The 17,380-nt window shown below is 36.3% G+C and overlaps 1 protein-coding gene across 1 annotated transcript in view; it reads right to left on the bottom strand.

The window, feature by feature from the left end:
- The window catches only part of trip4 (thyroid hormone receptor interactor 4), a 91,661-nt gene that overhangs the window by 73,348 nt on the left and 933 nt on the right, over nucleotides 1-17,380 (bottom strand). Inside the window, exons 3-11 of the mRNA XM_051113887.1 lie at nucleotides 16,006-16,133; nucleotides 15,689-15,907; nucleotides 14,806-14,884; nucleotides 14,618-14,723; nucleotides 14,279-14,494; nucleotides 12,309-12,435; nucleotides 12,032-12,216; nucleotides 11,765-11,889; nucleotides 11,554-11,645 (exon numbers count right to left, since the gene is read on the bottom strand). Coding sequence (XP_050969844.1) covers nucleotides 11,554-11,645; nucleotides 11,765-11,889; nucleotides 12,032-12,216; nucleotides 12,309-12,435; nucleotides 14,279-14,494; nucleotides 14,618-14,723; nucleotides 14,806-14,884; nucleotides 15,689-15,907; nucleotides 16,006-16,133 — 1,277 coding nt within the window. The remainder of the gene's footprint in view (nucleotides 1-11,553; nucleotides 11,646-11,764; nucleotides 11,890-12,031; nucleotides 12,217-12,308; nucleotides 12,436-14,278; nucleotides 14,495-14,617; nucleotides 14,724-14,805; nucleotides 14,885-15,688; nucleotides 15,908-16,005; nucleotides 16,134-17,380) is intronic.

Genomic DNA, 17,380 nt, shown 5'->3' on the forward strand with positions numbered 1-17,380 from the left:
CTTCCCAGACTGGATTTATGGTTGGCCTCCGAGCTGTGAGCACTCAAACAGAGGATGAAAAGGCGCTCACACTGCCTGCACCTCAAACATGGGCTTTTATGACACTCCACAGGATCAGCGCCGAAAAGCCCGAGAAAACAGCCAGTGAGCAAGCAAGACAAACACAAGAAAGAGGATTCCGAGCAGATTCCGCTCGCGCTGTTATTGCCACAGCCAGACCACAAGCCCGAGGGCTGGAAAAGCAGCCGGGGAGCGACTCGCTTCTCTCGGCGGTAAGAATTGTCCGACGACCGGGAAAAAGTCGCTCGGAGCCCTCTCTCCATAATCACCCTCTGAGTGATCTAAAGGAGAGCAATTACATTTCATCAGTGCTATTTATACATCAGCGGAAAACGAGTGTGCATAATTTAGACACCAGTGTCTGTGTCAATATCTCATTAAAGCTAATGAGACTAAGAGGGTGTGGGAACGCTGGCGGTGGCAGTCACAGATGTTTGCGCTGTCAATTTTGTCTCCAAATAAAACCGCAAGACAAAAGAGGGGCTCTCCCGCTCGAGCTCGGAGATTAATACTGTCATACAATCCATAAAACCTACAAACAATAAAACAATGACCATGCTACACTACTGGACGTTATATCAATTTATCAAACAAACAAATTAGACTTGTGTAGCTGGACTATCAGCATAGTCTGCTTTGTAGTCTGTTGTACCCAAGAACCTTACACTTAGAAAGGAAGGGGCCCTCTTACCAACAAACAAAGTTGTGGGAGTTAGCTATAGAGAAGGCAGCATTAATTAATTGCGTCAACAAAATTACAAGAAACTGTTCCACCCAAAATTGAAAATTTGGTGAGAATTCTTAATTGGAACAGATTTGGAGAAATTTAGCATCACTTGCTCACCCATGGGTCTTCTCCAGTGAATGGGTGCCCTCAAATTGAGAGTCCAAACAGCTGATAAAAACATTACAATAATCCACAAGTAATCACATGACTTCAGTCCATCAACTAAAATCTTGAAGTGAAAAGCTTGCGCGTTTATAATAAACACTTTCATCATTAAGACATTAAAGGAGAAGTCCACTTTCAGAACAATAATTTACAGATAATGTACTCACCTCCTTGTCATCCAAGATGTTTGTGTCTTTCTTCAATCGTAAAGAAATTAGGTTTATTGAGAAAAAACATTTCTGCATTTTTCTCCATATAATGGACTGATATGGTGCCCAGAGTTTAAACTTTCAAAAAGCAGTTTTAATGTGGCTTCAAATGATCCCAAATGCGGTTGTAATGATCCCAGCCGAGGAAGAAGGGTCTTATCTAGCGAAACAATCGGCTATTTCATAAAAAAAAAAAAAATACAAGTTAAATACTTTTTAAATCTCAAACGCTCATTTTGTCTTGCTTTGCCTGAACTATGTGTATTCTGGTTCAAGATAATTAGGGTATGTTAAAAAACTCCCATCATATTTTCTCCCTCCACTTCAAAAATCATTTCAAAATCATCCTACATCGCTGCAGAAGATCCGACCCAGTCTTTGCAAAGTGAACATGCAAAGAAGATCAAACACACTTAACAAAAAAGGTAAAACAGCGATAAAGGATGCTTTTGAAGTTGAGGGAGAACATGAGATGGGAGTTTTCTGACATACCCTAACTGTCATGAACCGGTTAAAACAGTTCAGGCAGAGCAAGACAAGACGAGCGTTTGGCATTAAAAACTATGTAATTTGTATTATTTCTAATGAAAATAACCGATTGTTTCGTTAGATAAGACCCTTATTCCTCGGCTGGGATCGTTTACAAACCGCATTTGGGTTCATTTGAAGCCGCGTTTAAAATGCATTTTGGAAGTTTAAACAAGGGGCACCATAAAAGTCCACTATATGGAGAAAAATGCTGAAATGTTTTCCTCAAAAAACAATTTCTTTACGACTGAAGAAAGGAAAACATGAACATCTTGGATGGCAAGGGGGTGAGTACCTTATCTGTAAATTTTTGTTCTGGAAGTGGACTTCTCCTTTAATAAATTCAAACCATTGCTTCAGGCTAAAATATGAGTCCTTAACATACATGACCCTGGACCACAAAGCCAGTAAGTCACATAGGTATATTTGTAGCAATAGCCAACAATACATTGTATGGGTCAAACTTATCGATTTTTCTTTTATGCCGAAAAATCATTAGGATATTAAGTACATGTTCCATGAAGATCTACTGTAAATTTCCTACTGTATATATATAAAAACTTAATTTCTGATTAGTAATATGCATTGCTAAGAACTTCATTTGGACAACTTTAAAGGTGATTTTCTCAGTATTTAGATTTTTTTGCACCCTCATATTCCAGATTTTCCTACCCTAACAAGCCATACATCAATGGAAAGCTTATTTATTCAGCTTTCAGATGATGTATAAATCTCAATTTAAAAAAAAATAAAAATACCCTCATGACTGGTTTCGTGGTCCACGGTCACATACATTGCTTTCTCCAGTGTAAAGTTGTATGGCCTGAATCAGGAGAGAATATGCATGAAGCAAGCGCTGTTTACAAGTGTAAACAATCTGAAACAGTTCTAAACAAATAAGTTGGTGGATTTTAATGTGTGACACCAAAAAGGAACGGACTTTTCCCACTTTAGTGTTATTAAGGATTCACAAACTCATATCTTGGCCAGTAGCGACTTTAAAATTAAAAATGCCTTAATAGAGGATTTGTTTTTTACAAAACGCAGCTTTCCACTTCACAAGACGTTAATTGATGGATTTTTGTTGATGACTTTGTGGATTATTGTGATGTTTGTATAAGCTGTTTAGACACTCACTCTGACGGCACCCAATCACGGCAGAGGATCCATCGGTGAGCATTTGATGTAATGCTAAATCTGTTCCCATCTACATCTTGGATGGCCTGTGGAGGTGTACATTTTCAGCAAATTTAAATTTTTGGGTGAACTGCTTGTTTAAAATGTGAAGAGTCATTATTGATAACTTAAAATACACTATTGTAAACTCTGATGGTTAAAAAAGAATATGATTCTTCCAGATCCATCACTAATCCAATCCAACACTGTTAAAACAAAGTGCTTTGCTAGTGGGTTAATTAACTCACCCAAGAACCTACTAATATATACAGAAAAGATATCCCAATTAATAAATTAATAAATATGTCGTCATGGTGAAACACATTTGCATAATTCCCACTTATGTTCTATGTTGGCCGGCCACGAACAACTTCACCTGCCCTCAAAACATGCCATTTTACTGACGGCTGATTCTCTAATCTTAGGGAGTTCAATGCAAGATTCACAAAACGCTTGTTATTAAATGACAGCTCAGTACCCAGTTTATTTGGACCAGCTGGCTCCACTGAATCACAAACTGTAAGCGTTATCAATAATAGCGGTTTATATTTTCTTTCGACTGTCCAAAATATGGAAATATGACAATGGGCATATCTTTTCTGACACGTGCTGTATGCGGTAGATCAATCACAACAGACTGGGCCATCTGACCAATCAAAGCAGATTATGTATGCATGCATGTAAACCTATTGTAGGAGACTCCCAAAACAATATTAGGAACCTTAAAAATGGCATAAAAATTAAGTTTAACCCAAAGATTTTTTTCTTGTATTAATTGTTTTAAACCCAGAGTATCCCCCATATCTATCTAACCATATGACAGTTGCCTGCAAATTCATTCAGTGCATGGTGGATTTGTCAAGTGGTGTTTGGTTTTTGAAAAGCACCGAGGCAGACAGATTCTCTCAGGTTAAAGCAGACAGAGGGGCTGAGGCATGCCGACATTTACACTGGATAAAAGAGAAAAGATTAGAGCCCTCTGAGCTGCAATAGACTTCATTGATTTATAATTAATCAAGGACAGAGCCGGGTTGCGATATTGCACCTGGACATAATCCTTTTAAATCCTCTGCTTGACATCATAGAAACTAGGAAAATAGATGCTTGCTTCAAACATACAGCTATCAAGTAGAAGCGTGCAATATGAAAGCAATTGCATGACATAAATGAGTATGGAAGGATTCTCAGGCTTTGCTTCAGTGAAGCAGCAGTCAAAATGGCAGTAGTGAGCTGCTGAGGTTGAGGAGCTGATGGTGCATTGCGCCCTCTGCAGGCTGTGCTGAGAGTAAAACTGTTTACATTTAAAAAAAATTAATATAGTTAGTAATCTATTACATTTAAATTGTTTTTTTGGCTTTTAGCCTCTGTCTCTAAGGGAAAATTCATATGCAAGAATGCCCCTTAAAAATATCTAAAATAAAATCAACTAAAAGTTTATTTAAAAATATATATCCACATTTGTTTGTTAAGGGGGGAACATACATGGGTGTTTTTGTCTGACTTGTATTGTATTTATGACTCTTGAATCTTGCTCACACTGATATACACAATTTTTGTGTGATTTTAGTAGCACTAAGATAAAATTTTCTTTATTTTGATTTTAAAATAGTTTTCATTTTTCTATACATTTTAAGAATTCCTTTTTACCCCATCACCTGAATCAATACACTTTCATGTGCATAAATAAAAATGATAAATATATAGTCTCTGCATATATGATTTAAGTCAAAAATAAAATAAATAAATAAAATTGATAAAAATAAATTAATAATAAAATTATAGTATATATTATTATATTATTTTACTTTATTATATTATATTATATTAAAGTATATATAATTTCTATACTATAATTTTATTATATACATATATATATATATATATATATATATATATATATATATGTAAAGTATAATACAATATGAAGTATAATTACTGAAAAAAAAAAAACACACTACAATATGATTTGAAACATTGTTATGTAAATGTTTACAAAATCTGCCTTTACTCAAAGCTCAGCAGGGGCTAAATGGACCATATGCTAACTAGCCAAACATTGACCCCTTTGCTTTTCTAGGCTGTGAAAAGAGCTAAAAGGCACTTTTTTAGTACAAGTACGACATTTGATACATCCAGCCCCAAGTCTCTGTTTCAAAGTGCAATGTGTCTACACCAAAAAGACAATTACGTTCAGCAGTGTATTTGAACTAATGCCAAACTGCTTCAGGAAGTATGATAAATCTCTAAAAAGCTCTGCATGTTTTCCTAAACACTCAAAAAGAAACTCGAGTTGATCCTCAAGGGCAAACACATTGTTCCAAGACATTGCAAACATCCAGTTTTGAAATAAAATGCGCTTAATAGTCAATAAATAACATTACAAAGCAAAAATCTTCACAGCCCAAAAAAAACAGGTTTTAGTTTTTTGCTTTCTCTTCTTGATTTTGAAATAAAAACGATGGCTCCTACATGCTCTTTGTGAGATGATCTGTGAACCGCAACAGAGGAGAGCTCATCTCAATAGCAGACGCTGCTGCAGCAGCACCAATTACACCTCTATTACAGGGAGCCTGCCATGCAGGGAGAACAGGAAATGAGGCAGGAAGTGTGCTGTAGGCTACAGAAGAAGACAGCAGGGGAAGCGGACACAGACAGAGAGAGGAATGTGCTTGTACGCCAGAATACTGCTGTGTGGTGCTCAGTTCAAGTGCACTGTGAGCATTGATTTTTGCGTTGGAGAGAGGGAGGGAGTTAGAAGAGTGACTAAGATGTATTAATGTGAAGAAATAAATGGGAAGTAAATTGAAATTAAAACACTGAGTGAAAAACATAAAAGCATTTTGAAGCTTTATCAAGTAAGATCTAGGTTCTTAAATGAATGAAGCATCAGGAGCCATGCATTACAGAGACTATATCATGGTGTAAAGTATATTAGGCATGAAAAAACCCTTAACTGCAGGGGGGAAAAAAGTCAATGCAATGCAAAGGTCTCATGCGGTATACTGCTAACACTAACATCAACAACATGACAAAATAAAGCAATATTTACATTTAGTAACATTCATCATGGAAGTCTTTTTTGACAAACTTTTTGCTTCAGAGACCAGGTTTTATATTGGATATTGGATATCAAGACAGTACCAGTACCAGACCAGACCTGAAGTGCGGACACAGGTGTGGGTATATCAGCTATTTAACAGCTTTGTGTGACTCATCCAATCTGATCTGTTTTTAATGGCTTTTAAATCATGTCGCATCATGTAAAGCCTAAGGGGGTGTATGCACAAAAGATGTTATTAAATGCAAAAACAGCTAGATAGAGTGCAGTGAATGGAACAAAAGCAGGAGTCTTGAGATGCAGACTATTTTTAACTTTTCGCATCTTGCCGTTTTAGGGTAAAGCATTGTGACATCCATATGATGCACACATACAATGGTCCCAAACTGTATTTGGACACTTAAAGGAGAAGTCCACCTCCAAAATTCACATATAATTTCCTCACCCCCTTGTCATCCAAGATGTTCATGTCTTTCTTCTTCAGTCATAAAGAAATGATGTTTTTTGAGGAAAACATTTCCGCATTTTTCTTCATATAATGGACTGATATGGTGCCCCGATTTTGAACTTCCAAAACGCAGTTTAAATGCGGCTTCAAACGATCACAAATGCGGTTGTAAACGATCCCAGCCGAGGAAGAAGGGTCTTATCTAGCGAAACGATAGTATTTTTTTAAATGAAAGTAACCGATTTAAATACTTTTTAATCTCAAACGCTCATGTTGCCCTTCTTTCCCTGAACTCAGTGTATTCTGACTCAAGACAGTTAGGGTATGTCGAAAATCTCTAACCGTAATTTTTCCGTCAACTTCAAAAATCATTTCAAAATCATCCTACATTCCTGCAGAAGTACGGACCCAGTCTTTGCAAAGTGAACATGCAAAAAAGATTAAACACTCTTAACAAAAAAGGTAAAACAGCGATATAGGACGATTTCGAAGTTGAGGGAGAACTTAAGATGAGATTTTTTTCAACATACCATAACTGTCATGAACCAGAACAGTCCAGGCAGAGTAAGACAAGACGAGCATTTGGCAATAAAAAGTATATAAATTTTATCATTTTTATTAAAATAACTGATCGTTATGCTATATAAGATCCTTCTTTCTCGGCTGGGATCGTTTACAACCGCATTTGGGATCGTTTGAAAGCCGCATTTAAACTGCATTTTGGAAGTTCGGGGCACCATATCAGTCCATTATATGGAGAAAAATGCTGAACTCTTTTGCTCAAAAAAACATAATTTCTTTAAGACTGAAGAAAGAAAGAAAGAAAGAAAGAAAGAAAGAAAGAAAGAAAGAAAGACATGAACATCTTGGATGACAAGGGGGTGAGTAAATTATTTGTAAATTGTTGTTCTGAAAGTGGAGTTCTCCTTTAAGTGTCTGAATGTCACTGATGCAAAAAGAATCAAAACAATTGCCATTTCTAAAAAACCTATGCAAGATATTTAATAAACTACTTCACTGTTTTGCTATTTTATATTCTTTTAAATCAACTGGTGTTGCTGTGATTTTAGTGAAGGCATGAAGTCACTCAGGTAAGACACAACAGAGTAACCACAGATGCAGTTCACCACATTAATTATGAATATGATCCACTGACATTTCACAACCAGAAATACTTTTACCCACATTTTAAACAACACATATACGGCTTCGTAACTTTTTGCAAAGTGTTTTGTTAGGTTATGTGAAATTTTGTTATATATGTTTTACTGAATATTTCTCAGGGTGGGTTTGTTCGTTGATGTCAATTCATGTACACAAAGAGCAGTGCATGTTGTCATGAGGTACAGTAAAGGCTGGAAAACACTACACCACTTTTGCCCCTACTTGCAGTCTGGAGGAGTTGCCATTACTTGCCAAAAGTCAAGCCAGTCAGCAGATTTTTTGCAAGCTGAGCTGAAATATTTCACTGGTAACTTAAATTTATTTGAGTCTTTAATGGTTGTATTGTGATAACTGGATGGTTGAATCTCAGTTTATGAACAGAGATGTTACCATCCTTCTATACCACCAATACGAGACCGATCTATTGAGATTGCTGAAGTACTGTTAGGGAAAACATTTCTCAGGTCAGTCGGAGTGGTCAAATCAATCTAATGTTTTGTCCAACAAATACTTTAATGATAAATATAAAAATCTATAACATTAAACCATCTTGCCTCAGTGTGACAAAAATACTCTTGACCCGAGTACACAGATCGAAAGGTAATCAAAAGGTATGCTAGTATGGTTTTAATTGTGTTCACATATGATAAGAGACTAATTTAGTTTGAAAGACAAAAATAAAACAACATAAAAATCACTGCTAGAGAAAACAAGTATTAAACCCTTGACTCAAAACGTCAATTATTAAGATATAATTAACTCCTCACCTTACACCATGTCCTAACCAGACATGATGCAATAAGATTCCAGCAACAAGCAATTTGTCTGTCCACACCAGATGTGACACGGCTACGCGACACAGCAAAAATCAATTAAAAAAGACAGCTGCAAGCAGCGATTACCAGGGTTCAAGTGCTTTAAGCTATTTAAGCACACAAAAAAGCATAACGTATTGTTAAACAAGCACATAACCACCTGAATAAATTATTAAAAAGAACATTTTGGCAATTTCAGGTAATTTACTATAGAGATATCATGTTGAACTTTCTCATTTTTATAGCACCACCTATGGTCTGATCTCCATAAAACTTTGAATGCTTGTTTAGAATCATGTTCTGCACACGCTCACCTATTTTCAGGTTTTTGTTTTAAAGATATAGGCTTTGGATGTATTTGACCATGCCCCTTTTCTAAATTAACCCGTTATAGCAACCCAAAGGGTAAAGCTCAACGTTTTGTTTTTGATTTTTTGATTATTATTGAACTACAGAGAATTGCGCTGCAGTGGTTGTATGCAGACTGAGTGACAAACCTAGGACTAGTTTCACAAAAGTAGTTTTTTTTACACAATCAAGAATATTTAATGAGTGATTTGACTGAAAGCAGTACTTCCTGAGGCAAAATTGCTGAGTATGAGGAGATCTATCTAATGATATGAATATTACGTGGATGTGTGAAACACCACATGATTACAGAGGCATAAAACATGTTACCATCATTTAGTTGCCCATTTCATTCAAACTTCCTACAGACCTCTAGGGCAATGAGTTGAACATGGCCACCGAGTTTCGTTCTGATCTGAACCCTTTAACCTCGTCTAAATAGGTTCACAAAATTCATTGGCCAATGGCAGCCATGTTTTTTGAGATATGCAAACGTCCTCATACACACTTGTGGCAGTTTGGACAAAGACACTGCATACCAGTTTTCAAGTCAGTTGGACTACTGGGTGCATACCCTAGTTAAAAAGTAATTTAAAATGCATTTATTTTATACTAAGTATAGTTCAAGTCAACATATTTACTGACACATCACTCAAGACTTACTGATATAAAAATTGTAATTAAATTTTATTTGGAGTACTACTTGTGCACAATGCACATTTCTTAATATTAAGACTAAAATATGTTTTAATATCACTATTGATGAGGATTGTATGCTCTTTAAATAATATCAGTCTTTAAATGCAAATATACTTAAGTATATTTTTAGTTGGACTTCAGCACTACTTCCCCACAATTAAAGTCCATTAAGTACAAAATCAGTTGTTCCAGTTTAACACACTTTAAATATACCAGTTTAGTATACTATAAATACAATTGCAGGGTATTTTAAGTACATAATATGCAAAATGTACTTACAGTATACTTAGCATCAAATAAATGTATTTTAAATACATTTTAGTATATTTATTTTTCACTAGGGTAGTGATAGCTGATTTTAAGTTTTTTGTTTTTCATGTTATAGCGCCACCAAGTGGCCAAACTCTGCTTTTTTTTATGGTGACCTCAGATTGAGCTCTTACATACATGTTCTTTCCATTTAAAAGTTATAGGCATTTTAGTAAAAGGGCCCTGCCCCTCACAAATGTTTTGGCATCCCTTCGCAACAAGACGAAAGTTCAACTTTTTTTATATTCACTATTCAAAGAGTCTAACTGCACTGTTTTGGTTCCGATCAAGTGATAAACCTATGACCAGCCTGAAAAAGTAGGGTTTCGAAAAAAAATCCAAAATACCCATACATTTCAGGTGACGATAGAATCTAAGGAATGTCCATGGAGTCCAAAGATATATGTCTGCAACGAACAGTTTAAGAGTTATGAGATTTTATACTTTTGATCACTGTAGCACCACCGTCAGGCTGATTAGGGTGAGCCTTGGTGACGCCCTATCAGTCTGCCCAATCAGTTGTATTTGGAGAATGCTGATCCTTGGCCATTCTAACAATTACACATGAACCCCTAATCACAGCCAATCACAATGAGCGTATGGACAAGTTTTCTCAGCAAATGCACCGCACTTACAATGAAATGGATAAGTACATAATCCAAGTCATAAATATTAAACCATTTAACACTATCTGCAATACTGATACAATTTGATATTGATACAGTTGGTTTACTCCAAGTTCACAGTTTTAAAGTTTGTTTCCTTTAATTTATTTTCTGAGGTAAATTACCCATTGTCGCTATCAGTATGGTAATAAATGTCATGCAAAATAATCAAACTCATATTAGACCTTTTTAACTCTAAATAAAGGACAAAATCAGTGTCATAGTTTGCATGTTGTTGTTTCAACCATGACATCACAGAAATATAAACCATTTTTAAAATGCAATGCCCTAATGCTTAAGGCGCATCGCTGTTGCTGCGGCTGGTTAGGACAAAAACTCTGATAAACAAGGAAAAGATACTTTTTATCATGCGCCAAAGTGTGTCTGGTTAGTACTTGGTGTTAGAGATTCCCTAATCCAGGCATCCTCAAATCTGGCTCACGAGATCCACTTTAGCTCCAACCCTGATCAAACTCACCTACCTGTGATTTTCTAATGATCCTGAAGACATTGATTAGCACACTCAGGTTTGTTTGATTAGGGTTAGAGCTAAACTCTGCAGGAAAGTGGATCTAATTAGCCAGATTTGAGGATCCCTGTTCTAATCCAAAGACATTCATACATTTTTGAGTATGGCTTAAAGGATAACTTTGCAGATTTTCAAACAGCCTTGTACTGTTAGAATGTTGGTGGTATATATAAATGTACTCTTTCTCTGTGTTACCTGCACCCAGATATCCCCGCTTATTTGTCAGCAAATGTCCACCGGATAATGCAAAACACATTATCGAGCTGTCAACTGCTGACAAATAAACAGGGATATCTGGGTGCACATTGTTCATTTACATACACTACCAACACTGTAACATTGCAAAGCTTCATGTAAATCTGCTAAGTTACACTTAATACATTTTGGAGCCACTGCAAATAAACCAACAATTAACAAAATTGATATACGTCTCAAATCACTGAAAGCAAGTGACTTTTAGTTGCTTTGTAACAGCACATCATTATGAGGGTGTGTAAACACCCCTAAGAGCTCCAGATGTTCCTGAGAGACAGCAGGTGATGTTAATGATTTGAGCACAAGATGCCATCCTTGTTTACAAAAACAAGCTCAGAGCACTTTAAGAGAAATACATTGTTTCCTATGGATGAACACAAAGAGCAAAAGCCACTGACCTGTTCCCTGAACTGCTCCTGAGAGAGACAATCTGTGACATTCACACAGCCCAACAGACAGCCTGTGGGATACTCCGCAGGAAACTTGGGCTCTGGACAGTGAAATAAGTGAAAGGTTAGGTGAAATTACAAAGAAACTATAGTCCACTGGGATAATTTTAGTCTAACCACTTTAGCATTACTGCCATATATTTGCAAACATTAAACACACCTTCTTTGTAAATGTGGCGGTACATGGCCTCCACCTCTGCAATCTCTTGAGGAGTGGGTCTGTTAGCAGCAGCAGCAATCCACAGGCGCCCCCTATGGGATGTGTACCACGTTCTGCCTTCTACCCTATACAAACACATGAAATGCTAGTCAGATGCAGGCATTATTAATAATTTCACATTTTAGTGACAATTGTATGCATCCACCCTGAGCAAGGGATGACATGATTAATGGAGTCCAAGACTGTAAGTCTTCAAGCAAACTGTACCTTTTTATGCCTTTAACAAGCAGTGAAGCCCAAGGCTGATGCATGCTGAGACACCAGCCACCATCTGAGATCTCCTGCAGCTCTTTGTCCTGCAGTCTCAGTCGGCTGCGCTCACTTTTCTGTGTTCTGCTTACAGTCTTGGATGAAGACTTACGTGAGCTGCCACTACCGGACACGTCAACCCACTAACACAGAAATACACAAATAGCAACTTAAATACAAATGATTTGCTTTTATATGAATACAAGGTCTTCAGAAGCAACTTGTTTGCACCCACCTCCGGTGCGGACTGTATGATGTTGGGGTTGACGAGCTCTCTGAGGTGCTTTCGATCAGCGGAAGCAGAATGTTTTGGTGTCTGACCAAAAGAACCAGTATTGATGGCCTTGACTGTCTCATCAAACCTTTCAAAACCAAAAAATGATATTCATATCATGCCTTGTCAATAATGCATTGCAATTAATACTGTCTTAAAGTCACGTAGAATTGATTGTATTTATGAGATCAACAGACGTGAACAGCTTCCAAATGTTTTATTTACCTTGAGTCTGAGCCCTAAGGGCATCAATTAAAGTATCATGGCAGAAAATATTTTTTATCAGGAAAAAAAAGAAAGAAATTGTCCAACATTTCCATTTTTTACCAACACAATTTAAAATAAAAATGTTTTCCAGATGAATCCTGGACTCCTGCTCAAAATGATAAATTAATATAACAACAGCTACACAAAAAAAAAATGCAACAATAAGCCCGCAAAGCTGTTGTCGTTCCATCCTAACGGATGACAGCTGAGTGGAATCCCAGAAATAAACTGTGGAACTTTGACCAATGAGAGGACAGTTTAGGCTACTCATGCATGACTTGTATTAACATTCGATCCGTTTAAAAACTTTACCTTGTGAAAGCGAACCACACCAACAATAAAAAGCAACACTGTAATACTTTTTAATCCCTGTTTTGAAACAAAGCAATCGGTCTACAAATGTGAAAGTACCATTAATCTTACCTTTATGACCAAAAATGACAGCGTATTTTAAGTTGTTTCCACTATTATAAGAAAAAAAAAAAATGCAAGTGATCATGCTGAGGCTTCCTTGTTCTGCAGAGCACGCTTCAGCTTCCACTCTCCGCACAAACGACTGGATATGTGGCTAACAGCATGCATTTAACTAAGTTAAAAGTTTAACCTAACATTTTGATTAGCTTGAAGTGTTTTATATCTATAGATTTTATTTTAGGCAAGTCGTGATGATTTGAGAAGGCTAATCATCGTGATTAACTAACTGTCTACCACTTCCCTTGGTTATTTAAAAAATGAAAACCTGAATTTTACAAACTAAAAATTTTTTTTCAAACATATTTCTAACTTAACTTAAAGAAATCTAACCACTTTGACATTAAAAGCCAAAACTGAACGATTTTAACGGCTGCAACAGCAGCTGTCTAATGGGAAAGAGAGAGAAAAAAAAGTCGGGCTCCAGTCAGACTTGGGCCGAGAATTCTAATAAGCTGTCAGACAAGGACTGGGCTAGGGACAATATCTGAGGCCTGTGCAGGGCTCTACTGTGCATGTTTGCAACCAAACTCAATTTGGTACACACAAGTTGGCTTTACAGCTGTGCACGCGCTTCGGATGTAACGGAGCACACAAGAAACCGTCTCTGGAGTGAGTGACTACTAAATGGTTTAAAAAGATGTGCAAATAATACATTTTTGTGACGATGTAACAATGGCTCAATTAGGCAAGTGACAATTCTGTCAACTGTACCGAAACGTGAGTGAAAGTCTTGTATCGCACTGTGCAGCAGCTCTTGTAGTGCAGACGAGATGCGCTAACGTAAAGCCACTTTAAGAGAAAGTCAAAGAGAGCAGACGCATTGCAGCTGAATCACTCACACAGTTTTCAAATGACTGATTTGATCTGATAGTCTGTGTGGATTTATTTACTTATCTAACCTACATGCTACATTAAATAAATCTGTGCAGGAATTTTTCTAATTTTAAAGTAGAAAGCTGCAAGAATGAGTGAAGTTATGCGATCCAGCCTATGTGCAATCCCGCACCTAAAAACAAGTGGAATAACTGGAAATTGCGGTTTTAAAATTCCATGACTTTTCTAGGTTTTTTTCATGACCATACGAATCCTGGTGTGTGCGTATACTATATATCCCAATTCAGAGGTTGCATCCTTTGAAGGACGCAGACTTCAAAGACTGAAAAAAAAATATTACAAAGGCTGCTCCTTACTTCTGGTAGTATGGAGTCAAATTCTCCCCTTCATCCAGCACTCGTCTGCCTGCGAAGTCGAGTGTGATCTTGCGGTCTTTGCGGGAGACGTGTCGAAGCTCCCGAAGTTCCTCCTCTCGCTTGCGTAATGCCTCTCTCTCACCTGGAGAAAGCCACTGGTTGGAATCCGTTGCAAAATAATCAGATTCATCATCCAAGACTTGTGTTCTTTTAACACTAAAAAAAAAGAAGAAGAAGAAGAAGAGTTCAAATTAAGTCAAGTCTAACTTTAGTTTTGTGCATGCATTTTACTTTAGTTTACAGCAACGGGTTAACAACCGTGTATTTGGACAGGCAGACCTGTTCTTATCAAACTCCAGAAGTTTGTCTTTGTGCTTTACAGCTTTTTCCAGACCGGCTTTCATCCTGGCCTCTTGATGGGGGAGATACTCCCGCTCGGTTCCCTCTGGGACCACAAGAAAAACAAAGGCTGTCAGACAAATGCTGCCAGTCAGGAGGAAAAAAAATGCAATCATTTCATTTCTTACCTCCCATGAGTTTTTTACGGAGCTTTTGGCTTTTGTTAGAGTCCCGCTGCAGTATCTCTTGCTCCTCTGTAGTACAGACCTGAATTATGTGTGAAAGACATTAAACAGTGTTGATAAATGCTTTGCAATCACTCTCACAATCGAATTTGGTCTATAAGATTAGACCTGATACAGAATAATCTTTTTTTAAGTTTTTGAAAGAAGAGTCTGCTATTCATCGAGGCTGCATTTATTTGAACCAAAGTTCAAGCTGAAAAAAATATTGTGCAGTATTATTAACTTAAAACAACTGTTTTCAACTTAATATACTTATTCTTCATTTTTGTGGAGACCATTAAACAAACAACATTTACAATGAGTAAAAGCATCAATTTAAAAAAATGGGGATCGCAAATTAAACGATAAGAGTTTATATCGTAAACATTATAACATTTATATTATTTGGTTGTTTTATAATGATTTTATAATCCATCCCCTATTTTATAGATAGATCGATAGATAGATTTAGAAATGTATTATTTTTGAGTAATAAATATTATTTACTATCTTGAGAACAGTAAGAAATTTAAAAGCACTCAAAAGTAAAACATCTAAATGGTGATGAGAATTTAATAAAATGATTAGGGTCATAAAAATACATTTTAAAAAGTGTTCCTTTTTTGTAGTCAAATTCTTTTTTTTACAGACTCAGACATTTTTGGGTTTTCATGAGATTCATCCTTACTTGAAACTCACAAAAAAACAAAATGGTTTTCCATTAACATGACCATCTGTATTTCCATTACTTCTGCCAATCATCTAAACAATATCCAAATTAATTAGGTTGGCCGACATATGGGTCTTACACAAACATAGACTGTACTGATTAACGGACAAAGCTCACCAGATTGCCACAGAACAAACAGGGGCCAGAGCCTTCTTGCTCACACACAATACGGCCGCAGCTCAGGCAGTTGTTGATGAGTCTGTGTTTCTGAGCGAGACACTCGCAGGCTTGACGGCCAGGCAGTAGAACAGCCAGTTTATCTCGACCCTCTTTAGCATACAGATTCACAAACTTGCTCTTCTTTTTCACTGAGCTGGAGCTGCTGTTTTCTTGTGCCTGATAAAAGAAAGTAAATTCCTCTGTAATTCTTTCCACCTAGCTAAACCTGATATACTTTATGAAGGAGTTTTAGACACTTAAATAAGTTGACATACCTTCATCAAGTCAATGGGAGTTTTCACAGGCTCTGGTTCTGCCTGACAGACAGTCACAATCTCTTGCTTGTTTCTTCCCTTTCGTTTGGACTTTTTCTGAGCGTCTCTGGTAGTTGTATCCAGACCCTCTGGGGAAGACATTTCATACAAAATCCCTTTATTGACACTGGATACATTCATTTTCATAGCAATCACAACATGATCAAGCAATAAAATGTTTGTTTTTTACTTTTTAAACTGCAATAAAAGTAGCAACAGATCTCTTCTTCTGTTTTGTGACCAGTGCTGTGTACTAACTGATTACACATAATATGGATTACACATAATATGGACTGAGTAGTGTGGGTATATTTGTAGCAATAGCCAAAAATACATTGTACGGGTCAAAATGATCAATTTTTCTTTTATGCCAAAAATCATTAGGATATTAAGTAAAGATCATGTTCTATAAAGATATTTTGTACATTTCCTACTGTAAATATATATAAAAACCTAATTTCTGTATTGTAATATGCATTGCTAAGAACTTCATTTGGACAACTTTAAAGGTGACTTTCTCAGTATTTAGATTTTTCGCACCCTCAGATTCCAGATTTTCAAATATTGTATCTCAAAAACCATACATTAACGGAAACCTTATTTATTTAGCTTTCAAAGGACGTATAAATCTCAATTTCAAAACACTTACGACTGTTCATAATCAGATTACGGTTACATTTTTATGGATTACATGATTACATATTATTCACACAATGGCAGTATATCATTCATAATTTACTAATTCTCCCTAATTCTTCTTTGTTCCCTTTTAAATTTTCATTTTAAAAAAATCCTACAGTGTCACACCATTCAGCTTTTACTATATTCATAAATATTGAGGACATAAAGTTGCAAACATGCTTCTGAATTTGAGGGAAAATAGCACATCGCAATTAGAAATAAAAATGTAACCGTAATCTGATTATGAACAGTCATAAGTGTTTTGAAATTGAGATTTATACGTCCTTTGAAAGCTAAATAAATAAGGTTTCCATTAATGTATGGTTTTTGATTAGAACAATATTTGTTTGAGATACAATATTTGAAAATCTGGAATCTGAGGGTGCGAAAAATCTAAATACTGAGAAAGTCACCTTTAAAGTTGTCCAAATGAAGTTGAATGATGTATGAAATAAAAAATGATGCATGCATGCATGCAAACACTAGTGATGTAGCTCTGAAACTGAACTGTGAAGTATCTTCATCATATCCAGAGACTTTGGGTGTGTAATGTCACTGTTGTTTCCATGTTTATTCATGTCATATTTCATATTAATGTTTTTCATTTTTAATTTTTTTTCTCAGCCAAACCCCTTACAATAAAATATTTACTTAA

Source organism: Labeo rohita, chromosome 7, assembly GCF_022985175.1.
Source record: "Labeo rohita strain BAU-BD-2019 chromosome 7, IGBB_LRoh.1.0, whole genome shotgun sequence".
Lineage (NCBI taxonomy): Eukaryota > Metazoa > Chordata > Actinopteri > Cypriniformes > Cyprinidae > Labeo > Labeo rohita.